The 18870-nt window shown below is 47.2% G+C and overlaps 1 protein-coding gene across 6 annotated transcripts in view; it reads left to right on the top strand.

The window, feature by feature from the left end:
- Positions 1-18870, top strand: part of TIE1 (tyrosine kinase with immunoglobulin like and EGF like domains 1) — a 42094-nt gene extending 23224 nt beyond the window's left edge. For 4 of the 6 annotated variants that reach the window (XM_053392755.1, XM_053392754.1, XM_053392753.1 and 1 more), the window contains 19 exons: positions 275-406; positions 1980-2120; positions 5252-5380; positions 5612-5757; positions 6301-6445; positions 6901-7059; positions 8102-8239; positions 8727-9017; positions 9554-9844; positions 10176-10369; positions 10528-10738; positions 11555-11665; positions 13014-13204; positions 13774-13887; positions 14039-14109; positions 14721-14761; positions 15537-15633; positions 15863-15962; positions 16380-18870. In XM_053392755.1, coding sequence (XP_053248730.1) covers positions 275-406; positions 1980-2120; positions 5252-5380; positions 5612-5757; positions 6301-6445; positions 6901-7059; positions 8102-8239; positions 8727-9017; positions 9554-9844; positions 10176-10369; positions 10528-10738; positions 11555-11665; positions 13014-13204; positions 13774-13887; positions 14039-14109; positions 14721-14761; positions 15537-15633; positions 15863-15962; positions 16380-16451 — 2774 coding nt within the window. In that variant the 3' untranslated portion in view covers positions 16452-18870. Of the gene's footprint in view, positions 1-274; positions 407-1979; positions 2121-5251; positions 5381-5611; positions 5758-6300; positions 6446-6900; positions 7060-8101; positions 8240-8726; positions 9018-9553; positions 9845-10175; positions 10370-10527; positions 10739-11554; positions 11666-13013; positions 13205-13773; positions 14110-14720; positions 14762-15536; positions 15634-15862; positions 15963-16379 lie in introns of those variants that run through there. The other 2 variants (XM_053392756.1, XM_053392757.1) reach the window with 2 other exon arrangements.

Genomic DNA, 18870 nt, shown 5'->3' with positions numbered 1-18870 from the left:
CATAGGTGTGAACTTACCCTGAGCATAGTGGCTGTTGGAGACTGTTAGTGACTGCACTGTGGTTAATGCTGCCTTGTGCTGTCCAGAGATCAGGCTTCCTTCCACATCTTCTTTAAATTTTATTTTATTATTTTATGTTTCTATCCTGCCTTTCTTCCTTCATGGCACTCAAGGCAGTGACCAGAACCAGACCTGCCTAGTTTCATTAAAGCAGTGGCCTCCTTTGCATTCGGGCAATAATTGTCTGTCTGTCTGTCTCTTCCCAACCTCCCAGGATGTGCAGCCAAGAAATGGGGCTCTTCTTGTGACAAGGACTGTCCCGACTGCCTGAATGGAGGCATCTGCCATCATATTGAGGGAGAATGCATCTGTCCACCAGGCTTCATGGGCACCCGCTGTGAAAAAGGTTAGAAGCAACGTGTACATGGTCTTGGTAGGAAGAGATGCCTCTGTTCCATGAACTGCACTTGTAAATCTTCACAAAGAGTATAGATGGTTGCCATTTGAAACCTAGTTGGATGTTGGACCCTGTATCTCCATATGTACCATATGAGGGCCACATCACCTCTTGGTAGTGCACTGCCTGTGTTTCTGACTGATGTGCCCCTACACAGAGTCAGCCCTTTGTGTGGAAAGCACACAAGAGTACCTGTGAAGAGCTCATGACTAAAGCTTGTAAATTTTCCTCTGCTTTGAAACTGGGAATCCAGCTGCAGGAGCTGCATGGCCAATGATGTTACCTGGCTGAACCCCTTTTGTTGTATGGTCTGCCCAGGAAGAAGAGGCAAGTTGGGTATAAGCACTACTCCAGCCATGCAGCGCAGTATCCAGAAGTGCATCAGATGTGCTTCCAAAACCTTCCTTTGAATGTGTCTTTAGGTGTGGGAGAAGCATTAGTTTTCAGTCTTCTAAACCTAGGTGTGCAGAGGTTGCAAGTGTATTCTTCCTTTTGAAAGTTTCCTGGTTGGGGTCAGGACTAATCATAATTGATGGGGAAAGCTCACATTTCCTTCTTGACAAGGATGGAAAGACATGCTCTGTTGAATCCCCAAGAATAGCTCCTCAGACTTAGGCATGACTCCTTAGGCCAGTGGTTTTCAACCAATGTGCCTCGGCACCCTAGGGTGCCTTGAATGACAGTCAGGGGTGCCTCTGTCCCTCTTTTCTTCCCTCCCTCCTCTGATGCCGTCTCACATCTCTGCCTCTCAACGGCTCGCACAGCTGTTTGTTGCAGCAGCCCTGGCTACAAGCTCCGCAGGCAAATGCTGCCTCTGGGGCTGGTCAGGGGACAAGGAGTAAGCAAGCAAGCAGGTGAGGGAGCCCAGACAGCCAGTCCACTAGCCCCTGCTGTTGGGAATGGACAGACAAGTCCCAGGCCGCTGTGGGGCAGTGAGGAGGCACCTCTCTTTGGGGCTGGGGGGGGGGAGCTCAGAGACCAGGGGCAGCAGCAGTGGCTGCCCAGGGAACTCCCAAGGAGAGGGGAGAGGAGGCTGAGGGAACACTCCACAAGGGAGGGTGTTCAAGAAAGGGGGAGAGACTGCCAGCTCTACAGGCACATGGTGACATAACTGGGCTCCTGAGCCCCACAGGGCTGCCACAGAAAGAATGTAGTTCGTCAAGGGAGCCGTGGACTTAAAAAGCCTCTGCCTTAGGCAATGAAGCGTGGGTAGAAGGCCATGGAGTCCCAAATAGCCTTCACATCTCGAGTCCCAAGTCTCTTATCTCTGCAGAGGGATCAACTGGTGTTGTGTGAGGAAAGGTACATGGGTTTGAGACTGAACCCAGAGATCGCAGTGGAGAAACTTGGCATCACAATAAAGAGGAATTATGGATTCATTGTAGGATTTGTTCTGATTGTGTGCAGATAGGGACACAGGAAGGAACAATGCACTGGCAAATGTAGTGCAGGGTGGTGAACATGTGCGGCTTTGTCAGTACAGTGGCAGCAAATCCCTGACAAGAATCTTCTTGCCTTGCAGCTTGTAAGGAAGGCATGTTTGGGCGAAACTGCCAGGAGAAATGTCATAACAAGCAAGGCTGCAAGGGGCTGGCCTTCTGTCTGCCTGATCCTTATGGCTGTTCCTGTGCTACTGGATGGAGTGGTCTTCAGTGCGGCTCAGGTATGTCCCCCACAGTTTCTTTCTCCCAACTCTGTGACACTTTTGGACACCAGGGTGATAAATGAGATGGGAAGGTGGGGGAAGCTGACCTACTTAGAAAGGCACAAGATGAAAGTGTATGGCGTCTGTTCCACAGAACCAAAGAAACTCTGTGCTGCCTTTCCCCTTGCTTTCCATGTTACATTTGGCAGCATAAAAACAAACCTCGTGTAATGCTTAGGGTGCAAACTTGTAAGCCACCCTTCATTAGGGCAGTTTCCAGCAATACATAAAAACACACCGAGGAAAGAAAATCAAATGTTAAAATACTCCAATTAATAAAACAGTAACAGAGCAACCAAATGAGGCAAACTGGTGGCTACTAGTTAACATAAAAAGCCAGGAGAGTAAAATTGTTTTTACCCATCAGCAGAAGCCAAATTTAGGGCACTCCCAGATTGTCACTATTTTCGGGTGGGATTCAATTCCATACCAGCAAATTCAGGTTGCGTAATTATAGTTTACCAGAAGGCCTCACCGTATTAGACTTTTTGCATTAAGGAAAGTGATGGAGAATGCACTGGGATTGCTTGATTCAAAGTTGTATAACCTCCCTGCAAACAAATCAGAACAAACGCTCAATAAATATTGGGCGTCACCTAATCTCCCCACAAACTTTGTGCAAACAAATCAGGATGAATGCTCAACAAACAGGTTGTCTGAAAGCAACCAGAGTCTCTACCGCCTGGACTTCCAGGGAAAACAAACTCCAGAGTTGGGGAGGAAACGATAAAGACTCTCTCATGCACCACCATCAAATTTTCATGTAGTATTTTTAAATAGTAAAAAATGACTTAACTTTGGTCCATTAATTACAATAGACCTATTGTATTCGGAGTAAAACATAGCTGAATAACACCCATGTCTTTCTTCAGAAGGGTGTGGTAGATCCCCACCCACATGGCCATCATGTGATTGATTTCTTGCTAAACTGAAGCTTCTGACTTCTTGTATGTGTTCAGAGCAGCAATAGGGATACATATACCGTATTTTTCGCCCTATAGGACGCACTTTTTCCCCTCCAAAAATGAAGGGGAAATGTGTGTGCGTCCTATGGGGCGAATACAGGCTTTCACTGAAGCTTGGAGAGCGAGAGGGGTCGGTGTGCACCGACCCCTCTCACTCTCCAGGCTTCAGGAAGCTATCAGCAAGCCTGGGGAGCCCGCGGGAGTTCCCGCAGGGCTCCCTAGGCTGCGGATAGCAGCCTGCCGCGCGGGGTGCCCTGAAGCAGAGCGCACCGGGCAAACATCTGCAGCCTGGGGAGCCCTGCGGGAGTTCCTGCAGGGCTCCCTAGGCTGCGGATAGCAGCCTGCTGCACGGAGCGTGGGGGGCGCTGAAGCAGAGCGCCCCGTGCTTCGGGCAGACATCGGCCAGCCCCACAAGCTCGGGGGACAGCGGGGAGGTGCAGCGCCGCCATCCCGCTGTTCCTCGACCTGGTTTGGTTTCCCCAACCTGGTTTGGGGGGGGGGAATAAAGAAAAATTTTTTTTCCTTTATTTCCCCCCCCAAAAAAAACTAGGTGCGTCCTATGGGACGGAGCCGTCCTATGGGACGAAAAATACGGTATATTGATGTAATGTGACGTCAGATCTGATTAACATGTTACTTTTGGATAGGGCAATGTTACCATGAGGTGGTGTTTTTACCTTTGTATGTTTCACATCGTAAAAATTACTTGTGAAAAGGCATTACCTTGAGAAAACTAATGTTTACCAAGTCTCATTCAAATGCTAGAATTTTTTTTGATACAATAAGTGTCAGTTCTCAGCACACAAGGGAGGGTTCAGGGTGGGGGTGGGGAAACAGTCCTTATGTGAAATCAACACTGTAATCATTGTGAAAAAGGTAATACTGTATGAGCATTGGGGTCATGTGATCTCTCAGAAAGTGAGACATAATGAAGCCATGGGAAAGAAGAGCTCCTACAGGTGTGGCTAGGAGGAACCATGGATATTGGAACAGTACCGAGGAAGGCAAATTTCATTAAATCGCGTAACCAGAGCGCAAACTAGTGGTTTCATTGTTGTTACTACCAACAAACAGCATAGTCACATTGTTTCCTGAACATCTTCACATGGAAAAGATGTTCAAGAACCCTCCCTTCATCTCAGACTCACAGTATTCCTTAGTATTTTTATTCGGTTTTGGCTACTTTCTCTGCTGGGACTCTGTTTGGCTCGTATCCAGGAGAGAGCCGCTTCCTCCCTTTGTTTCTTTAGAATCATTTCCCTCCTGCTTGGCTCCAACAAACCAAAAGAAAAAGGGGGTCCTCGTGAGCAGGAAGTTCCATAGCAAAGAGAAAAGGCTCCTCCAGACTGAGCTGTTCGTTTAGCATTCTTCCTGGTTTGCTTCCACAAAGTACAATAAAGAACGGGCATCATATAATCAGTGCAAAGTTCATATGATGCCTACCCATTATTGAGCATTCATTCTGACATGTTTGTAGGGAGGATATATGACAGTGGGAATTTATCCTGATTTGTTTGTGTGAAGGTTAGACGTCTTCCCACCCATCTATTGTTATGCACATTTTTCAGTGCATTCCGCTCCCCCCTCCCTGCCCCTGTCATTTTCCAAATCGCAAAAAGTCTCCTTTCTTGTTATTTGTAAAAGTGGGTTTGTTGCAACAGAGCACTTTAATCTACTTCATTTCTGCAAACCTACATTTCTGGCATGCAGTTGTATCTCCCCAGTAAAATTAATAACATTCTGGAGGTGACCAATCCATTTTTTAAAAAGGAAGCCCACACATTTAAAACTGCTTTGTGGTCTTGCATGCCTGCAAACCTACAATGGGAGATGGGTAAAAGCAGCATACATGAAATCTGCCAGACATCCTTGACCCAGGCACACACACTATGCCTTTAAAGGCCATTCAAAGCCTGTCCCTCCCCAAAGAATCTTAGGAATTAAAGTTTGCCCTTAACAGAGTTATTATTCCCAGCACCCTTATTCAACTATAATTCCGAGTGTGTGTTTTGACTGTGCCTTGAGCATTTCCCAGAGACTGGGGCTGCATTGCTTGTATGCAGCCCCAGTCTCTGGGAAATGGTCAGAGGAGATTGACCCGCGATCCCTGTGCTCTTTCCCCAGCTTGCTCCTCTGGGAGGTACGGCGCTGACTGTGCCCTGGAGTGTCATTGCCAGAATGGAGGCACCTGTAACCGGTTCAGTGGCTGCATTTGCCCATCTGGTTGGCATGGACAGCACTGTGAAAAGTCAGGTGAAAGCACTCTGCAATGTGTATCATGGGAATGGCAGGAACCAGGCCCAGTGCCAGAGAACTGCCAAACGAGTACATGAATGGGAGAGGGTGCTGCATAGTGGTTAGCCGTTGTCTGCCACCTAGAGATAAAGGGAGGCAGGGAATAAATATAATATTGCCCTTTTAAAAAATGCTATTTTATTATGATTGTAATGATGTTTTATCCTTATTCTGGTGTTCTGTGCTAAGATCGGATCCCCCAGATCAAGAACTTGGTCTCTAACTTGGAGTTTAACTTAGGCTCCCAGCCTGTAATTACCTGCATGGCAACAGGCAATCCAATCCCTGTGCGTGAAAACATTGAACTGCGCAAGGCTGATGGAACAGTGATCATGGTAAGCTACCACCATGTCCTGGATCAGGCCCTGTACCATCCCAGAGACCTGGGCTTGCTCTTCCTTCTGCCTCTCTAGCCCCAACTTGTTCTCACCCTACTCATACCCTTCGGTCTTTTTCTCTCTGTAATCTCCCTTTCACCCAGATCAATCTATGAGCACAGGGTGTTAAACTGGGTTTCACCCAGATATAGATAAGCACACGGTGTTAAATTGGGTTTCTTTGTGTGGGTTTGCAACCCTACCTCTGTTCACACGCGAGGAGGATAAATCAGGATCAAACTAGAGGTTATGTTAATTATGTAAGTATTCGGGTGCTTAAGCACGAGTGCTTTAGCATAGCAGTCCAATTGTCCTGACACCACTTTTCCTTCTGTTTATATAATTGCATGTGATCTATTCCCTTCCATGTTGGTACTAGTAAGGATGGGGCTAGGTCAGTTGTCAACCCTACCTGCATCCCATGGGACTGTGGTTCCCCACAAATACTCAGAAACAGAAGACTTGAGACAGGATTTGACTCTACTCTTCTCACCTCTCCAGTCTCTGAAAGCCATCATGGAAAAAGACTTGACAACCTGTGAATTTCAAGTGCCACCTCTGGTCCTCTCTGACACTAGCCTCTGGGAATGCCGTGTCTCCACTACGGGTGGGCAGGACAGTGGCAAGTTCAAGGTCACTGTGAAAGGTGAGCAGGACAGTGCAGGTGGTGAGATTTCAGGGTTAGAGATATTCATGCTCAGCTTCTGAGAATTACAAAATCATCACAGGAAGCATCTTAGGTAGTACAGAACTCGGTTACTGAAATGTTGCCACACAGTTTTTATTTTAGTACCCCTCCTAAGATATTCTGCAGTTCTTGTCCAGGCAAAATGAGGGTCTGATGTCTCTTTAAAGGTGGTGTCTCTTTAAATGTGGTGCTAGTTTTCAAGCAAAGAAACCTAGAAGGAGAGCATTAATCTGAGACAGAGACTAGGATTGTGCCACGTACCAATCAGGAAAATATCGCATGAGAAACATCTGGTGCAAATCTGTCCTAATAGTTGCAGTCATCTTTCTCTCAAGGGCAGAGGTAAAATGTGCAATCCCTTTGTCTACTTTCATGTTTGCCTGGCTTGTGATTGACGCTGTTCCCTTCCTTAGTGCCTCCCATGCCGCTAAACCCTCCCAGGCTTCTGGCCAAGCAGAGTCGGCAGCTTGTGATATCGCCTGTGGGGCGTGTCTCAGGTGATGGACCCATCATCTCCATCAAGGTTCTGTACAAGCCCCAAACTGGCACTTCTCAGTGGTCATCCATTGTAGGTAAGGGATTTGCTGTAATCCAGATGGAGTCGTCGCTCTAATTTGTGTGCTCCCTTAAATCTGCAGGGCTCTCTCAAACCTGTGCCTGCTCTGGCTTCAGTTCTTTTCAACTATACAGAAAGCGATCCAGACAGGAGTGTTGTGAGCAGGTGATCTAGGAGGCTGAGCTCTGGGTCTTTTGTGCTGGACCCCAGATCTCCTGCCCTTCCCCCTTCATTTCCTTTATATAAAAAGTTTTATATTTATAGAACAGCTGGGCACACCATGAAGCGCAGTGCCCGTGAGAACCCATTGCCCTAGCCATCTAACATCTTAGTTCGGCTAGGGACATGGTGCATTTATGCACATTTGAGTTATTTAAGTAACTAGCAATGCTTCTTGGCCCAGGGGATTCTGCTCAACAGGGAAGCAAAATATTTTCAGCTCAGCCAATCATGAAGAAACAAGGATTCTCTCAGGCATATGCTACAACAGGAACAGGAGATCAGGCTCCAAAGTTAGGCACAATTCTTGATCCTGGGAATTGCAAACCACCACCACCCCAGCTACAATTCTCATCTGCCTTAATAAACTGCAGTTTCCAGGATTCTTTGGGGGAATTTTAATTAATTAATTGTACCCCACACATCTAACTGGGTTGTCCCAGTCATTCTAAGTGGCATACAGCAGAATATAACAAAACACAGCAATGTACCAGACATTAAAAACTTCCCAATATAGGGCTGCCTTCAGACGTCTACGGAAAGTTGTATAGTTGTTTATCTCTTTGACATCTGATGGGAGGGGATTCCACAGGGCAGGTTCCACCACCGAGAAGGTCATGTATTCTGAATGTGCTTTAAATGTATTCTGTGGATATGAGGCAGTCCCTGTTCAGCAGATAATAGAAAATGGAGGGGACATTAGTCTGAAAGGAAAGGTCACAGAGCTGCAGATCCCAGTCAAAAGGCCCTGCGCAGTGGGCTCTCTGCAGTAAACAAAAATATGGAGCATAACCTTCAGCATGAGACTCTACAGTAACAGACCCATATTTGATCAACAGTTGACCATGCTCAGAACATCACCCTAATGAACCTGCGACCTGTCACAGCCTACCTTGTTAAGGTTCAGCTAACACGCCCTGGAGATGGAGGGGAAGGTGACCCAGGCCCTCACGCTGTCATGGTAACAGAGTGCCAAGGTGAGTATCTGAAGTTCAGTGAGCCAAATTTGGGAAGTGGGGAGATGAAGAATGCCCAAATCAAAAGAAGTAGATTCTGTGGTAGGCGTATGAGTAGTGCTAAGGATGCCTACAGTTTCTAATATCCTGGTTCCCGTATGGGTCTTCTTCAGCCATCCTTCCATTCAGTAGAGATTAACCGGTAGAGATTGTGCAAATACCTACTCTGGTATTCTACAGAGACCAGCTAAGTGCCCTGTTTCTGCCACTACCTCCTCTGGTTGGAGAACAAAATTCCAGTGCCCTATAGATGAGTAGCCCAACCTCTTCCCACCTCAGGGATCCAACTGCCTTCTGTCACAGTATATGACTGTATAAAATTTACTTTGAGGTGGGTGAGTGTGTGTTAAGACCCTTAACATGTGAATAAACCAGGTTCACAACTTAACTTCGGTGCTGTTGGCAAGAGAATCAGGCTGATGGCTTCTTGTTTCTCTATTCCACACAGAGCCAACAGCCAAGCCTGTGATTGAACGCTCATTTGTTGAAGGGAGCAACACATTGCATGTGAACTGGAACCTGCCCGGTGGTGACACTGTGGGCTCTGGGTTCCTTGTCCAGCTCTATGATGCAGCCAAGGAGCTCGTCCATCAGGAAAACATCACTTCCATGATTGTGCAGTCTGCCTACATTCCAAACCTTAAATTCAACAAGGAGTACAGTCTGGTGGTGCTGGTCTATCACTGCACCAGCCTCGGACCTCCATCTGACCTCTACAAGGTCAAGATTGACAGCAAAGGTGGGCAACGGGGTGTACCATCTGGGAGAAATCTGCCACTCTCAGAAGGGAGCAGGGCTGGGGATCAATGACTCTGGGGTGGGTGGCCTCTTCAAGGTTTTACTCCCGGGTGATCCCTTACAGAACAAGTACTATGTCAGAGATGTCCCGACCGGCTTGATGCTCTTGCCTTCTTGGTAGACAGGTCTAAAATCTAATTAACTTGCCTTGGCATGGTGTTATGTGTTGCGGGCTCTAAGGTGCTTCCTATTTTGCAGGGATTTCTATTTTCTTCCAAGAGGCTTTGAACCTCTGTAAACTCCTCAGGAAGCATTAGCACATGTGTTGCCCTGGAAAACTGAGGGGTGCCTCAGGGACAAACCTACGCCTTGCTCATTGTTTCTTGGCATCGTAGTAGCTCTGCTGACCAATGTCCTCTCATGCCTATGCCTAATAGGTCCACAACTGCACTGTCCGCCAAGCCACAGATTGCATTCCTAGCAGTTGTGGAACAGGTCACAATTGCAGAGCCAACAGCTGTACCACTTGCCTCCCAGGTCCCTCATCCCCACGGTCTCTCTCAGCGGAGCCCCTTGCTGACAGCACTGTCAAGCTCACCTGGCTGCCCCCTGAGTACCCCAATGGTGGCATCAACAAGTACATTGTGGAGGTGCAACAGCTGGGGGGTACCAGTGAGCCACAGTGGATGGACACGGACAACGGCTGGGATACCACAAAGATCATTGCAGGGCTGAACACCAGCGCGCTCTACCAGTTCCGGGTGCGAGCCAGCTCTTTTGTACCAGGCGAGTGGAGCAAGCCTGTGAGAATTGAGATCGTGGGTGATGGTGAGTGGACCAGGGGCAAGTTTGGTTGGCTGTCCCAGGGGGTGGGGTCTGAGTGGGACAGGAGGCAAGTAATGTGCGTGAAGATGCCTCTGTGATTCCTACAGTCAAAATGCAGGCCAGCCAGGATGCAGGTGCAACTGGCTCCTGGCAAACCACACCAGCAGCAGCCACCTTGGCCTGGAGCACTAATCTACCCTGGGAGGCAGAACAGTCATAGAGTCCACTCATGGCAGTGGTTCTGCATCTCTATCATGTCATGCAGTTGCCTTCTCCTCCTTCATTGCAGAGCCAGGCACTGTTACAAAACACACTGCTTCCCTCTTTCCCGCAGGAGCCCTGAGCCAAGTGCCCACCTTGGGGAGCCAGAACTTGCCTCCATCCAACCTGGACCAGCAGTTGCTGTTGGCCATTGTGGGCTCTGTCTCCGTCACTTGTGTGACCATACTCTTTGCCCTGCTGGCCCTTTTCCTCATCAAGAAGAACTTCTTTCACCGGCGCCGTACATTCACCTACCAGTCAGGCTCTGTGAGTGATATTGCCCTGCCCCACCTGCCTCTTCCCACTGATCTTGGCTCCCCACCCTCATAATTCTTATGCTCCACCATGCTTGTGACAGCAGATTGTTGACCCACTTGGTTTGCAGTGCTGCTGCCAACCTCCCCACTTAACTCATCCTCTCACAGGGGGAAGAGACCATTTTGCAGTTCAACTCAGGCACGCTGACCCTGACTCGCCGGCCCAAACCCCAGCCTGAGCCCCTCAGCTACCCTATCCTGGAGTGGGAAGACATCAAGTTTGAGGACATGATAGGGGAAGGGAACTTTGGGCAAGTCATCCGGGCCATGATCAAGAAAGATGGCCTGAGAATGAATGCAGCCATCAAGATGCTGAAAGGTGAGATGCCGCACGAAGTCAGACTCCCATGCTTGACACAGGAAGACCATTACCTCTCCCTCGCTAACCCTGCTTAGGGTGTAAATGGTTGATGATTGGCAGACCTGTTCTGATACTTGCCTCCTCCTTCTTGGTGGTGGGGAGTGCATTGACCATCAGACACATATGCATCTACTTTTTTTGGGTGCTCAAGCACCAAAGTATTCAGAGAATGAAGACAGCAGCCACTCCTCGCATATCCCTGTTCAGAAGGCAAGACAGTGGGCCTCCTCATGGCACACAATCATAGAGAATATCTCCACCACATACTTAAAATGGTTTCATAGCAATTCCCAATCTCAGGTAGCTAGCACCATAGTGTGCAGGGAAACAGAGATACTTAGCAATTTTCAGCTCTAAAACTACAATTCACAGGATTCCAGGCCACAAGCTATAACCAAGGCCTGCCCTGTGGTTTGGAGCTTGTGATTTGCCTGGGGCAGCTAAACTACAAGCCCAGATCCAGATAACATGCTAAGCCAAACCACAGTGTCACACAACACATCAGTAGAATGGCCAAGCAGGAACAAAGTGTCCATTATCTCCTCTCTGGGAGCCTGCACAGTATTTGTTTGTTCACACTGACTGGTAGTTTTGCTTAGCATTACATGTGAACAATGGTGTTATGTATGCTTGTAAAACTGTGACATGTTCATGCAGGAATGTTCATTTCCAATCACATTCAGGATACAGATATATTTGTAACGTGCATGTAGCACACCAAAAAGCTGGGCTTGGCCACATGTACAACAAATGTTCTTGCCACCACCACCACAGAATTTGCCTCTGAGAATGACCACCGGGACTTTGCTGGAGAGCTGGAAGTTCTTTGCAAGCTGGGCCACCATCCCAATATCATCAACTTGCTGGGAGCCTGCGAGAACAAGGGTGAGACACCTTGCCAATAGGGCACCCTCCAGTGCTAACTACTTCTTCCCCTGCTCCTCCATCTTTGGGCTCATCTGCACCACCTTTTCCTTTATTCACTGAGGAGGGCCCCGCCCTGCTTCCAAACAAGACACACTCTAGCACGCAAAGCCCAAAAGCCCCATCCTCTCTTCCCACTCCTTCACCTTGCAAAATATTTCCTTATTTCATTTCCCCTTAATCTCTCCCTGTGGTTAGTATGGGGCAGCGACTGGAATCAGAGCCAACACTTGAGCTGCTTATTCTAGGGTGCCAAGTTTAGTGTTTGCTTGCTGTTGTGAGGGAGTGACAGACAGATACATACCCTTAAAACATATTGCGCCATCTGTGAGCAGGTGTCACAATCTGGCAAAAGTTTTACCACCAGAAAGCAAAGAATGGTAGATCTGCTGATGCCTGCTTCTGTAACTGCAAAGCAGCATAAACACCAAACCCAGAAGTGTTGTTATCTTCCTCCTCCTTTAGAGGAGGAAATTATGCAGTCGAGTTTCTCACATTTGGGGAAATCACAGGGGTCAACGCACCCAGAATGCCAGGCATTAACCTCACCCTGGGAAAATCACCTTCAAGATCACGATATCTTCCCTACCAGGAGCTTCTGCCTTCTTTACAGCAGCAATGTACTAAGAGCAAACAACTTGCATGACTGATACAGCTGATAGCAGGGTGAGATAATGATGGTGATCACTGAAACACATTGTTAACCAGGCTTGGAAAATAAGTTTAGTTAGATCATAGGAGCAATCTAACAATACCCTTTAAGCGCATGGAGGTGAGGGGAAGGAAGCAGAGCACATGGGTTTTCCTTATTTCTGCTGGAAATAGTGATAGAAGGGAGTGTCAGAGGGTTGTATGGGCTGCTTTTGAAGGGTCCATGGGCAAGGTTTTAAAATGAGCAAGAAGACTTCAGATCTGAAATACAAATAGGCAGAGCATGTGGCCCTGGTACAATAGAATGTGAGAGCAGCAAACAACCCACGTAGGTACAGAACCACCAGAGGGCCACAGTGCACAAAACAGATTTGGAAAGGGGGTTTTCAGGAGCAGTGTGGATGAACCCTGTCAAAGCACTGGCACCACCTAGTGGTTGCAGTGACGCTATCTGGTCTACTATCTTTCATGACCGTGCATATTTCTACATACACTCTCCATATTACTTCATACAGAGGAGGATCTTGTGCCTTATCGCAGGTTCATCTCTGATAATTTTTATGGTCTTTTCTTTCTCAACCCTGCTGCTTCTAACGGAGCAAGTTTCCTGACATGTTTGTCTGGGCATGACTTGACAGTCTCTTCCCTAATTTTCCAGGTTACTTGTACATCGCCATTGAATATGCACCCTACGGAAACTTGCTAGATTTTCTGCGCAAGAGCCGAGTCCTGGAGACAGATCCTGCCTTTGCCAGGGAGCATGGGACAGCCTCGACCCTCACATCCCAACAGCTCTTACAGTTTGCATCTGATGTGGCCAAAGGCATGCAGTATTTGAGTGAAAAACAGGTCTGTGTGTCCTCACCACCTAGCCATCTTTTCCCCCTAGTTGGGCTCATGTTGGTTGATGGAACCGCTGGGCTGAGCTGGCTCCACTAGTTGGGCTCATGAACCAGTTCTCTTTTTGGGGGGTGGGGGGAATTAGCAAGCAAAGTCAGGGAGGGGAAAGACAGAGCAGGCCTGTGTTTGTGCTTTCCATTTGTAATGTGTTTCACATACACAGAATGGCAGGTCCATCATCTGAGTGTCTGACTTCAAGCTTGCAATAGTAGACGTGTATTGGAATCATATGCCAATTATATCCTGTATTGCTTCAGCATTCTCTGGTCCTAACTAAGAGCTGTACTGACATGAATAGAACTGGGATAACTTCATGTCAGTACAGCTCTGAGTTAGGACCAGAGAATGCTGAAGCAATACAGGAGGTGAAATGTAAGGCAAGATTTTGAGATGCCTATGGCTTTGGTTTCACAAGATAGCTCATGAGATGCTGTTGCGTGCAGCTGTGGACTAGGATGAATGCCTGAATTCTCTACCACTGCCTATGTCACTCACTGCTGTTTCCTGCCCTCCCCTAGTTCATCCACAGAGACCTGGCTGCCAGGAACATCCTGGTAGGGGAAAACCTGACTTCCAAGATTGCCGACTTTGGTTTGTCCCGGGGGGAGGAAGTCTATGTAAAGAAGACTATGGTAAGTCTGGATAGAGACGATCATGTGGACCCCTTCCTCATTCCTCAGGCTTCTCATCTGCTCTGAGTGGAGCCCAGCTCCATCTCTTCTCTTTGTTTGCCGGTCTACTCAAAGTGGGCTTCTGTAACCCCAGTGATGCTTGTTTTCACAGGGCCGTTTGCCAGTTCGCTGGATGGCTATTGAGTCCCTGAATTACAGTGTGTACACAACCAAGAGTGATGTGTGAGTGATTTATGGGTGGGTGGGCAGGGTGGCAGGGTCAACCGCAGATTGGACGACAGTGATCAGGTGGCAGGTGGTACTTTCTTCAGTTCTTCTCACCAAAGTAGTGATGGACGCCAACCTGGAAGGCTTTAAGAGAGGATTAGACAAATCTATGGAGGATAAATATTATGTTGTGCTCTGGTTCCGCCTGTGTTCTTCCCATGGGCATTTGATCAGCCATTGTGAGAACAGAGTGCTGGGCTAGATGGGCCTTCACTTGGCCCCTTTGTTCCAAGTAGAAGTAGAAAATGCAATGAAGAGGAATGTCATGAGGAGAATGTATGAATGATCCTCTGTCTTTTACTTCTTTAATCAATCCATTAAGTTGCAATACATTTGAATGCTATACTACAAAAAAAGCCTATTGGTGCTTTTTGAGATATTGAAGGCAATGTACAATAACTTACAATTAACAAAGGGAAACTACTGGCTTCAGTATTTTCTTTTTTCTCTCTGTATTAGTAGCAGGCCAGAACAAAAATGATCTTAGAAAAGCAGCAAGTTTGCTACAGTAGAGTGGAAAACCTGGACGACCTCAGCCTACATCCTAACTTGTCTTTCTCTTGCAGGTGGTCGTTTGGAGTTCTCTTATGGGAAATAGTTAGCCTGGGTAAGTTTCTGTCTCTGTTGCCCTCACTGTCCTTTATTCTGTGCATCCCATTTTGGCCCCACACTCTTCAATACAACTTCTTCATTTCATTTCTCCAACCTCCTCTCTGTGAGTGACATCAGAGTGCCTTACCCTTACTTTGGTTGAGGAACATGGAAACAATCTTGAACCAATCTTCCTAACAGGACAGCCAGGATAAAAACCTTCACTTTGGGGAGAAACACAAAATGCGAGCATACCTAGTCTTAGCAGATCTTTCCCCAAATGGGCTGGCTAACTATAACAACATCATGGGAGAAAAACTGTTACCAACCTACATAATCTATTCACCTCACCATATAGTTGCTACTGTACAACTTCCAGTCTAGCTGCACTTTGCATTATGTATGGGTGAGGACAGGACATACAGAGATGGGTGGTTTAGGAGAACTTTGTCCCAGTAGCACCCAGAAGGCTGTGTTAAGTGTGCATTGCACCAAGCAGGCTAGTGATGTTGCGCAGGTGGAGCTACATTGCTTGTCTGGTTTTGCAACACTGTGTGTCGCTGGCAGTTACCAAGTGGGGCAGGGGAGGGGCAAGGCAGTGGGATGCTCAGCACAGCAGCCAAGCTAATTCAGCACTCCCAGCACCACACCCCTCCTACCCCTCATCAATGGGAGCAGCAACGTGTAGTGTTAGGAAACTAGGAGAGCAAATTAGCCCCACCCATAGAGCCTCACCGGCCACTAGTGGCCCCAAGATGCTGGTGAATATGGTGCCTCGTCTGATTTCCTAGGAGGGACGCCATACTGTGGCATGACATGTGCTGAACTCTATGAAAAGCTGCCCCAAGGGTACCGCATGGAGAAGCCTCTCAACTGTGATGACGAAGTGTAAGTGGAAACCCTTCCCCCTGCCCAACACACACATCCTATTTACTCAGTTATCTCCTGCCAGTGGTCACTGGCATGCTAGGCCTCAGTATCTACATCTCCTCACTGTCGCATGCTGATGGAGGAGCTGGAGATAGAGATGCCCAGTAGACCAAGCGTCCAGTGAACTTGGCAGTTCCCCTTCCCTTGTGTATTTAGCTTCATTCTGACTCTTCACCTTCTCCTGCAGCTATGAGCTAATGCGGCAGTGCTGGCGGGACCGGCCATATGAACGTCCACCCTTTGCTCAGATATCGGTGCAGCTCATCCGCATGCTGGAAGCTCGGAAGGTATCACTATCTAGGGATATTATTGCTGTGCTCTGAATAAAAACCTCCTGAGCTTTCAGCCTGTGTGCTGTAAATATGTGGGTGAGCAGAGTTTACAGTCAGATGACAGAACCCAGTGTCACAATTGGGGGGCCCAGCACCCTTACCATACCCTTCAACTAAGAATATCCTGTTGTTGTAGGGTCTCAGCTTCTTTCATCAAGGCAGGATGCAGGTGGTCCTTAGAACTGGGCCCCATATCAGGCAATTGTCCCAAGATGTTGGGCTGGGGCTTGCTCTGAGCATGATTGCAGTGTAAGGTTAAAAAATGAGTTATTGTATTGTCTTTTTTAGTTAGAACTTGGAGGAAAATGTACTCACAAAAGAAGGGGTAAAAGGGAGTAGCCCCCCAACTTGACTCTGTTTCTCCTTTGACAGGCCTACGTGAACATGGCTTTGTTTGAGAATTTTACTTATGCAGGGATCGATGTGACGGCTGAGGAAGCATGAGAGACTTGAGCACTGACCCCACCAACCTGTGGACCCAAACAGGGCAATAGAAGCCTCCTGTACATATGTCTCATGGTCATGCCACCATCTTTTTACATAGAGCACAGAACATAGCTGAACTTGGCTGGTCCAGAGAAACCTTCATGAACCCATCCCTCATGCCATCTTCTTCCCTGACCAGAAGGGCATGGACAGCACACATCACAATCCAAGACTCTGCCAAACTTAAAGGAAATATATGGAGTTCAGAGAAGTGACACACAACTATAAATTGTGCTAGGGGAGCATCTATGCTCAGTAGCCCTATATATCACAAACGCCATGTCCCGATTCCAGCCTGCCTCCAAGATGGACAGTATGGGACCCATGCATGAATGGAGGACATGGTTTGCATGTGGAGCAGCCTTCGACTTGAAACAGAGTGCCTCTTGGTCTTGGAATTTGGCATGGGGAGGAGAGGAGAGGAGAAAAAGGCAAAGCATTACAAAAGCAAGAGAATCTGTATCATCTATATTCATGCATACATACACCACAACCATTATCTCATGCCTCGCAGGAAGGGGGAGGGCAGATCCTAGCCAAAGATTACCTGCTACCTGCATGGAAACACACTTCTTTACACTCCCTCCTCCAGGCTTCATTTCTGCAGAACAAGGCAGGAATGTGGAGATAGTAGCAATTTTCAAAGCCAGCCACTAGGAAGGAGTTTAAATGCTTTCACATTGACCCTTTTCATGTCATCTGCTGCTGCTAAAAGCATTGGCCTGTGCCGTTTGCAGTTCATCTCATATCCTTTCCAAAATAGCCCACTTTTCCCGGGTTCTTTATCACAGCCTGCTGCTTTTCTTTGAACAGGTGCAAGCACTGCACAAACTTGTTAAGCAAGTCCTCCATAATGTTCTGAATTGTAACACCTTTGAACACCTGTCCCAGGAGCGAGTCCTCCTCCACTTCCCTCTTTTTCTCCCGTTTTGGCAACTTCCTCCTGCTCCTTGTCTAGCAGGCCCGTGCGTGTGCTGATTCCAATTAAGCCTGCTTCTAAAACTAAGAGAATGCATTCATGCAAAAGAAGCATTGCACAGGACTGGATATACCCTTGGTTTAATCTACCAAGGCCCTCCTTGTGTACAAGCATTCAAGTGACACGTTATACGACAGGAGGGACCAAAGCTCAGAGCAGTCGCATGCTAGAAAGTTCTAGGTTCAGTCCCTAGGCATTTCAGTTAGAAGGATCAGATAGCAGGCAATGGGAAATACATCTTCCTAAGACCCCGGGGAGCTGCTGTAATTTGAAAGAGAAAATACTGATCTAGATGAACAAATAATCAAATCTGGGTTGTGTGCACATTATTGGCTTAAACACAGCTAGGTGGTTCTTTTTCTCAATTCAGATCAAAGCTGGTTTGGGGGAAAAACACAGTATTCTATTAAAAAAAACCCAACAGGATAGATCTGGATTGTGGCTAATGTTGTGTGTACACCACTTCCCAAATAAGCAGTGGGAGCTCAGTGGATGCAGAGTGAATGGGAGTGTGTACACAGCCTTAGTATAAGGCAGCTTCCTATGCATATAATGTCACCTGGATGCTTCTCCAAACATTTGCTTTTCAACAAATACCATGAGGAGTTTTTTTCACCGGGCAGAACATTGTGGACAGGGATTGTTCATGGAAGCAGACACAACTGTCCCCTCAATGATCTGGCACAGTCCACATGTTGTGAGATCAGTTGCTGGCTGAGAACTGCAAGTCTCTTGTCATTATAGGATGCCACGGAATAAGGTTTCCAAATCTTTTTATTGAGCCTTCATCCTGATTTGTTTACACAAAGTTTTCAGGGAGGTTTTATGATGTTGGCTGTTTATAGAGCATTCATTCTGATTTGTTTGCGGGGAGATTATATGATATTAGGTCAAGCAATTGTTGTTACACATTTTCTAGTGCATTTTCATTCCACTTTCCTTACTGAAAAAAGCGAATGTGTTTTTGTGCGGGGGTATGTGGTTTTGTCGTTTTTTTTGAAGTGAGTTTCTTGTGCAAGAGTGACGAATCCACTTTAATTCTTAAATCTTAACTTTGCCGATACGCAGTTAACTCTCACTCACAAAATAGTGATAGTCTGGAAATGCCCATGTATGAATGGCTTATGAAACAAAGGAAATTGGTAGGGGAATAGGAGCTGAACTTCAAAGAGTTGCTTTGGAACTCTCCTAGAATCCCATGGAAGCAATTCTAGCATTGCATGGAAATGGGAATGTCAACGAGGAGAGCAATCAGTTTTGCTGTGTGGTGGATCTAACCCATGGAACATATGCTTTCAGACAGGTGCAAAATTAGCAGTACATGACTGTATAGGCCTCTAGCGGTTCTATGCTGCCTCTGCGTTAGATTTGTACATAATAAAGGATGCATAAAAAGGA

This window comes from Podarcis raffonei, chromosome 6, assembly GCF_027172205.1.
Source record: "Podarcis raffonei isolate rPodRaf1 chromosome 6, rPodRaf1.pri, whole genome shotgun sequence".
Lineage (NCBI taxonomy): Eukaryota > Metazoa > Chordata > Lepidosauria > Squamata > Lacertidae > Podarcis > Podarcis raffonei.
The sequence above is the reverse complement of the archived record's forward strand: the minus strand, read 5'-3'. Positions and strand labels throughout refer to the sequence as shown.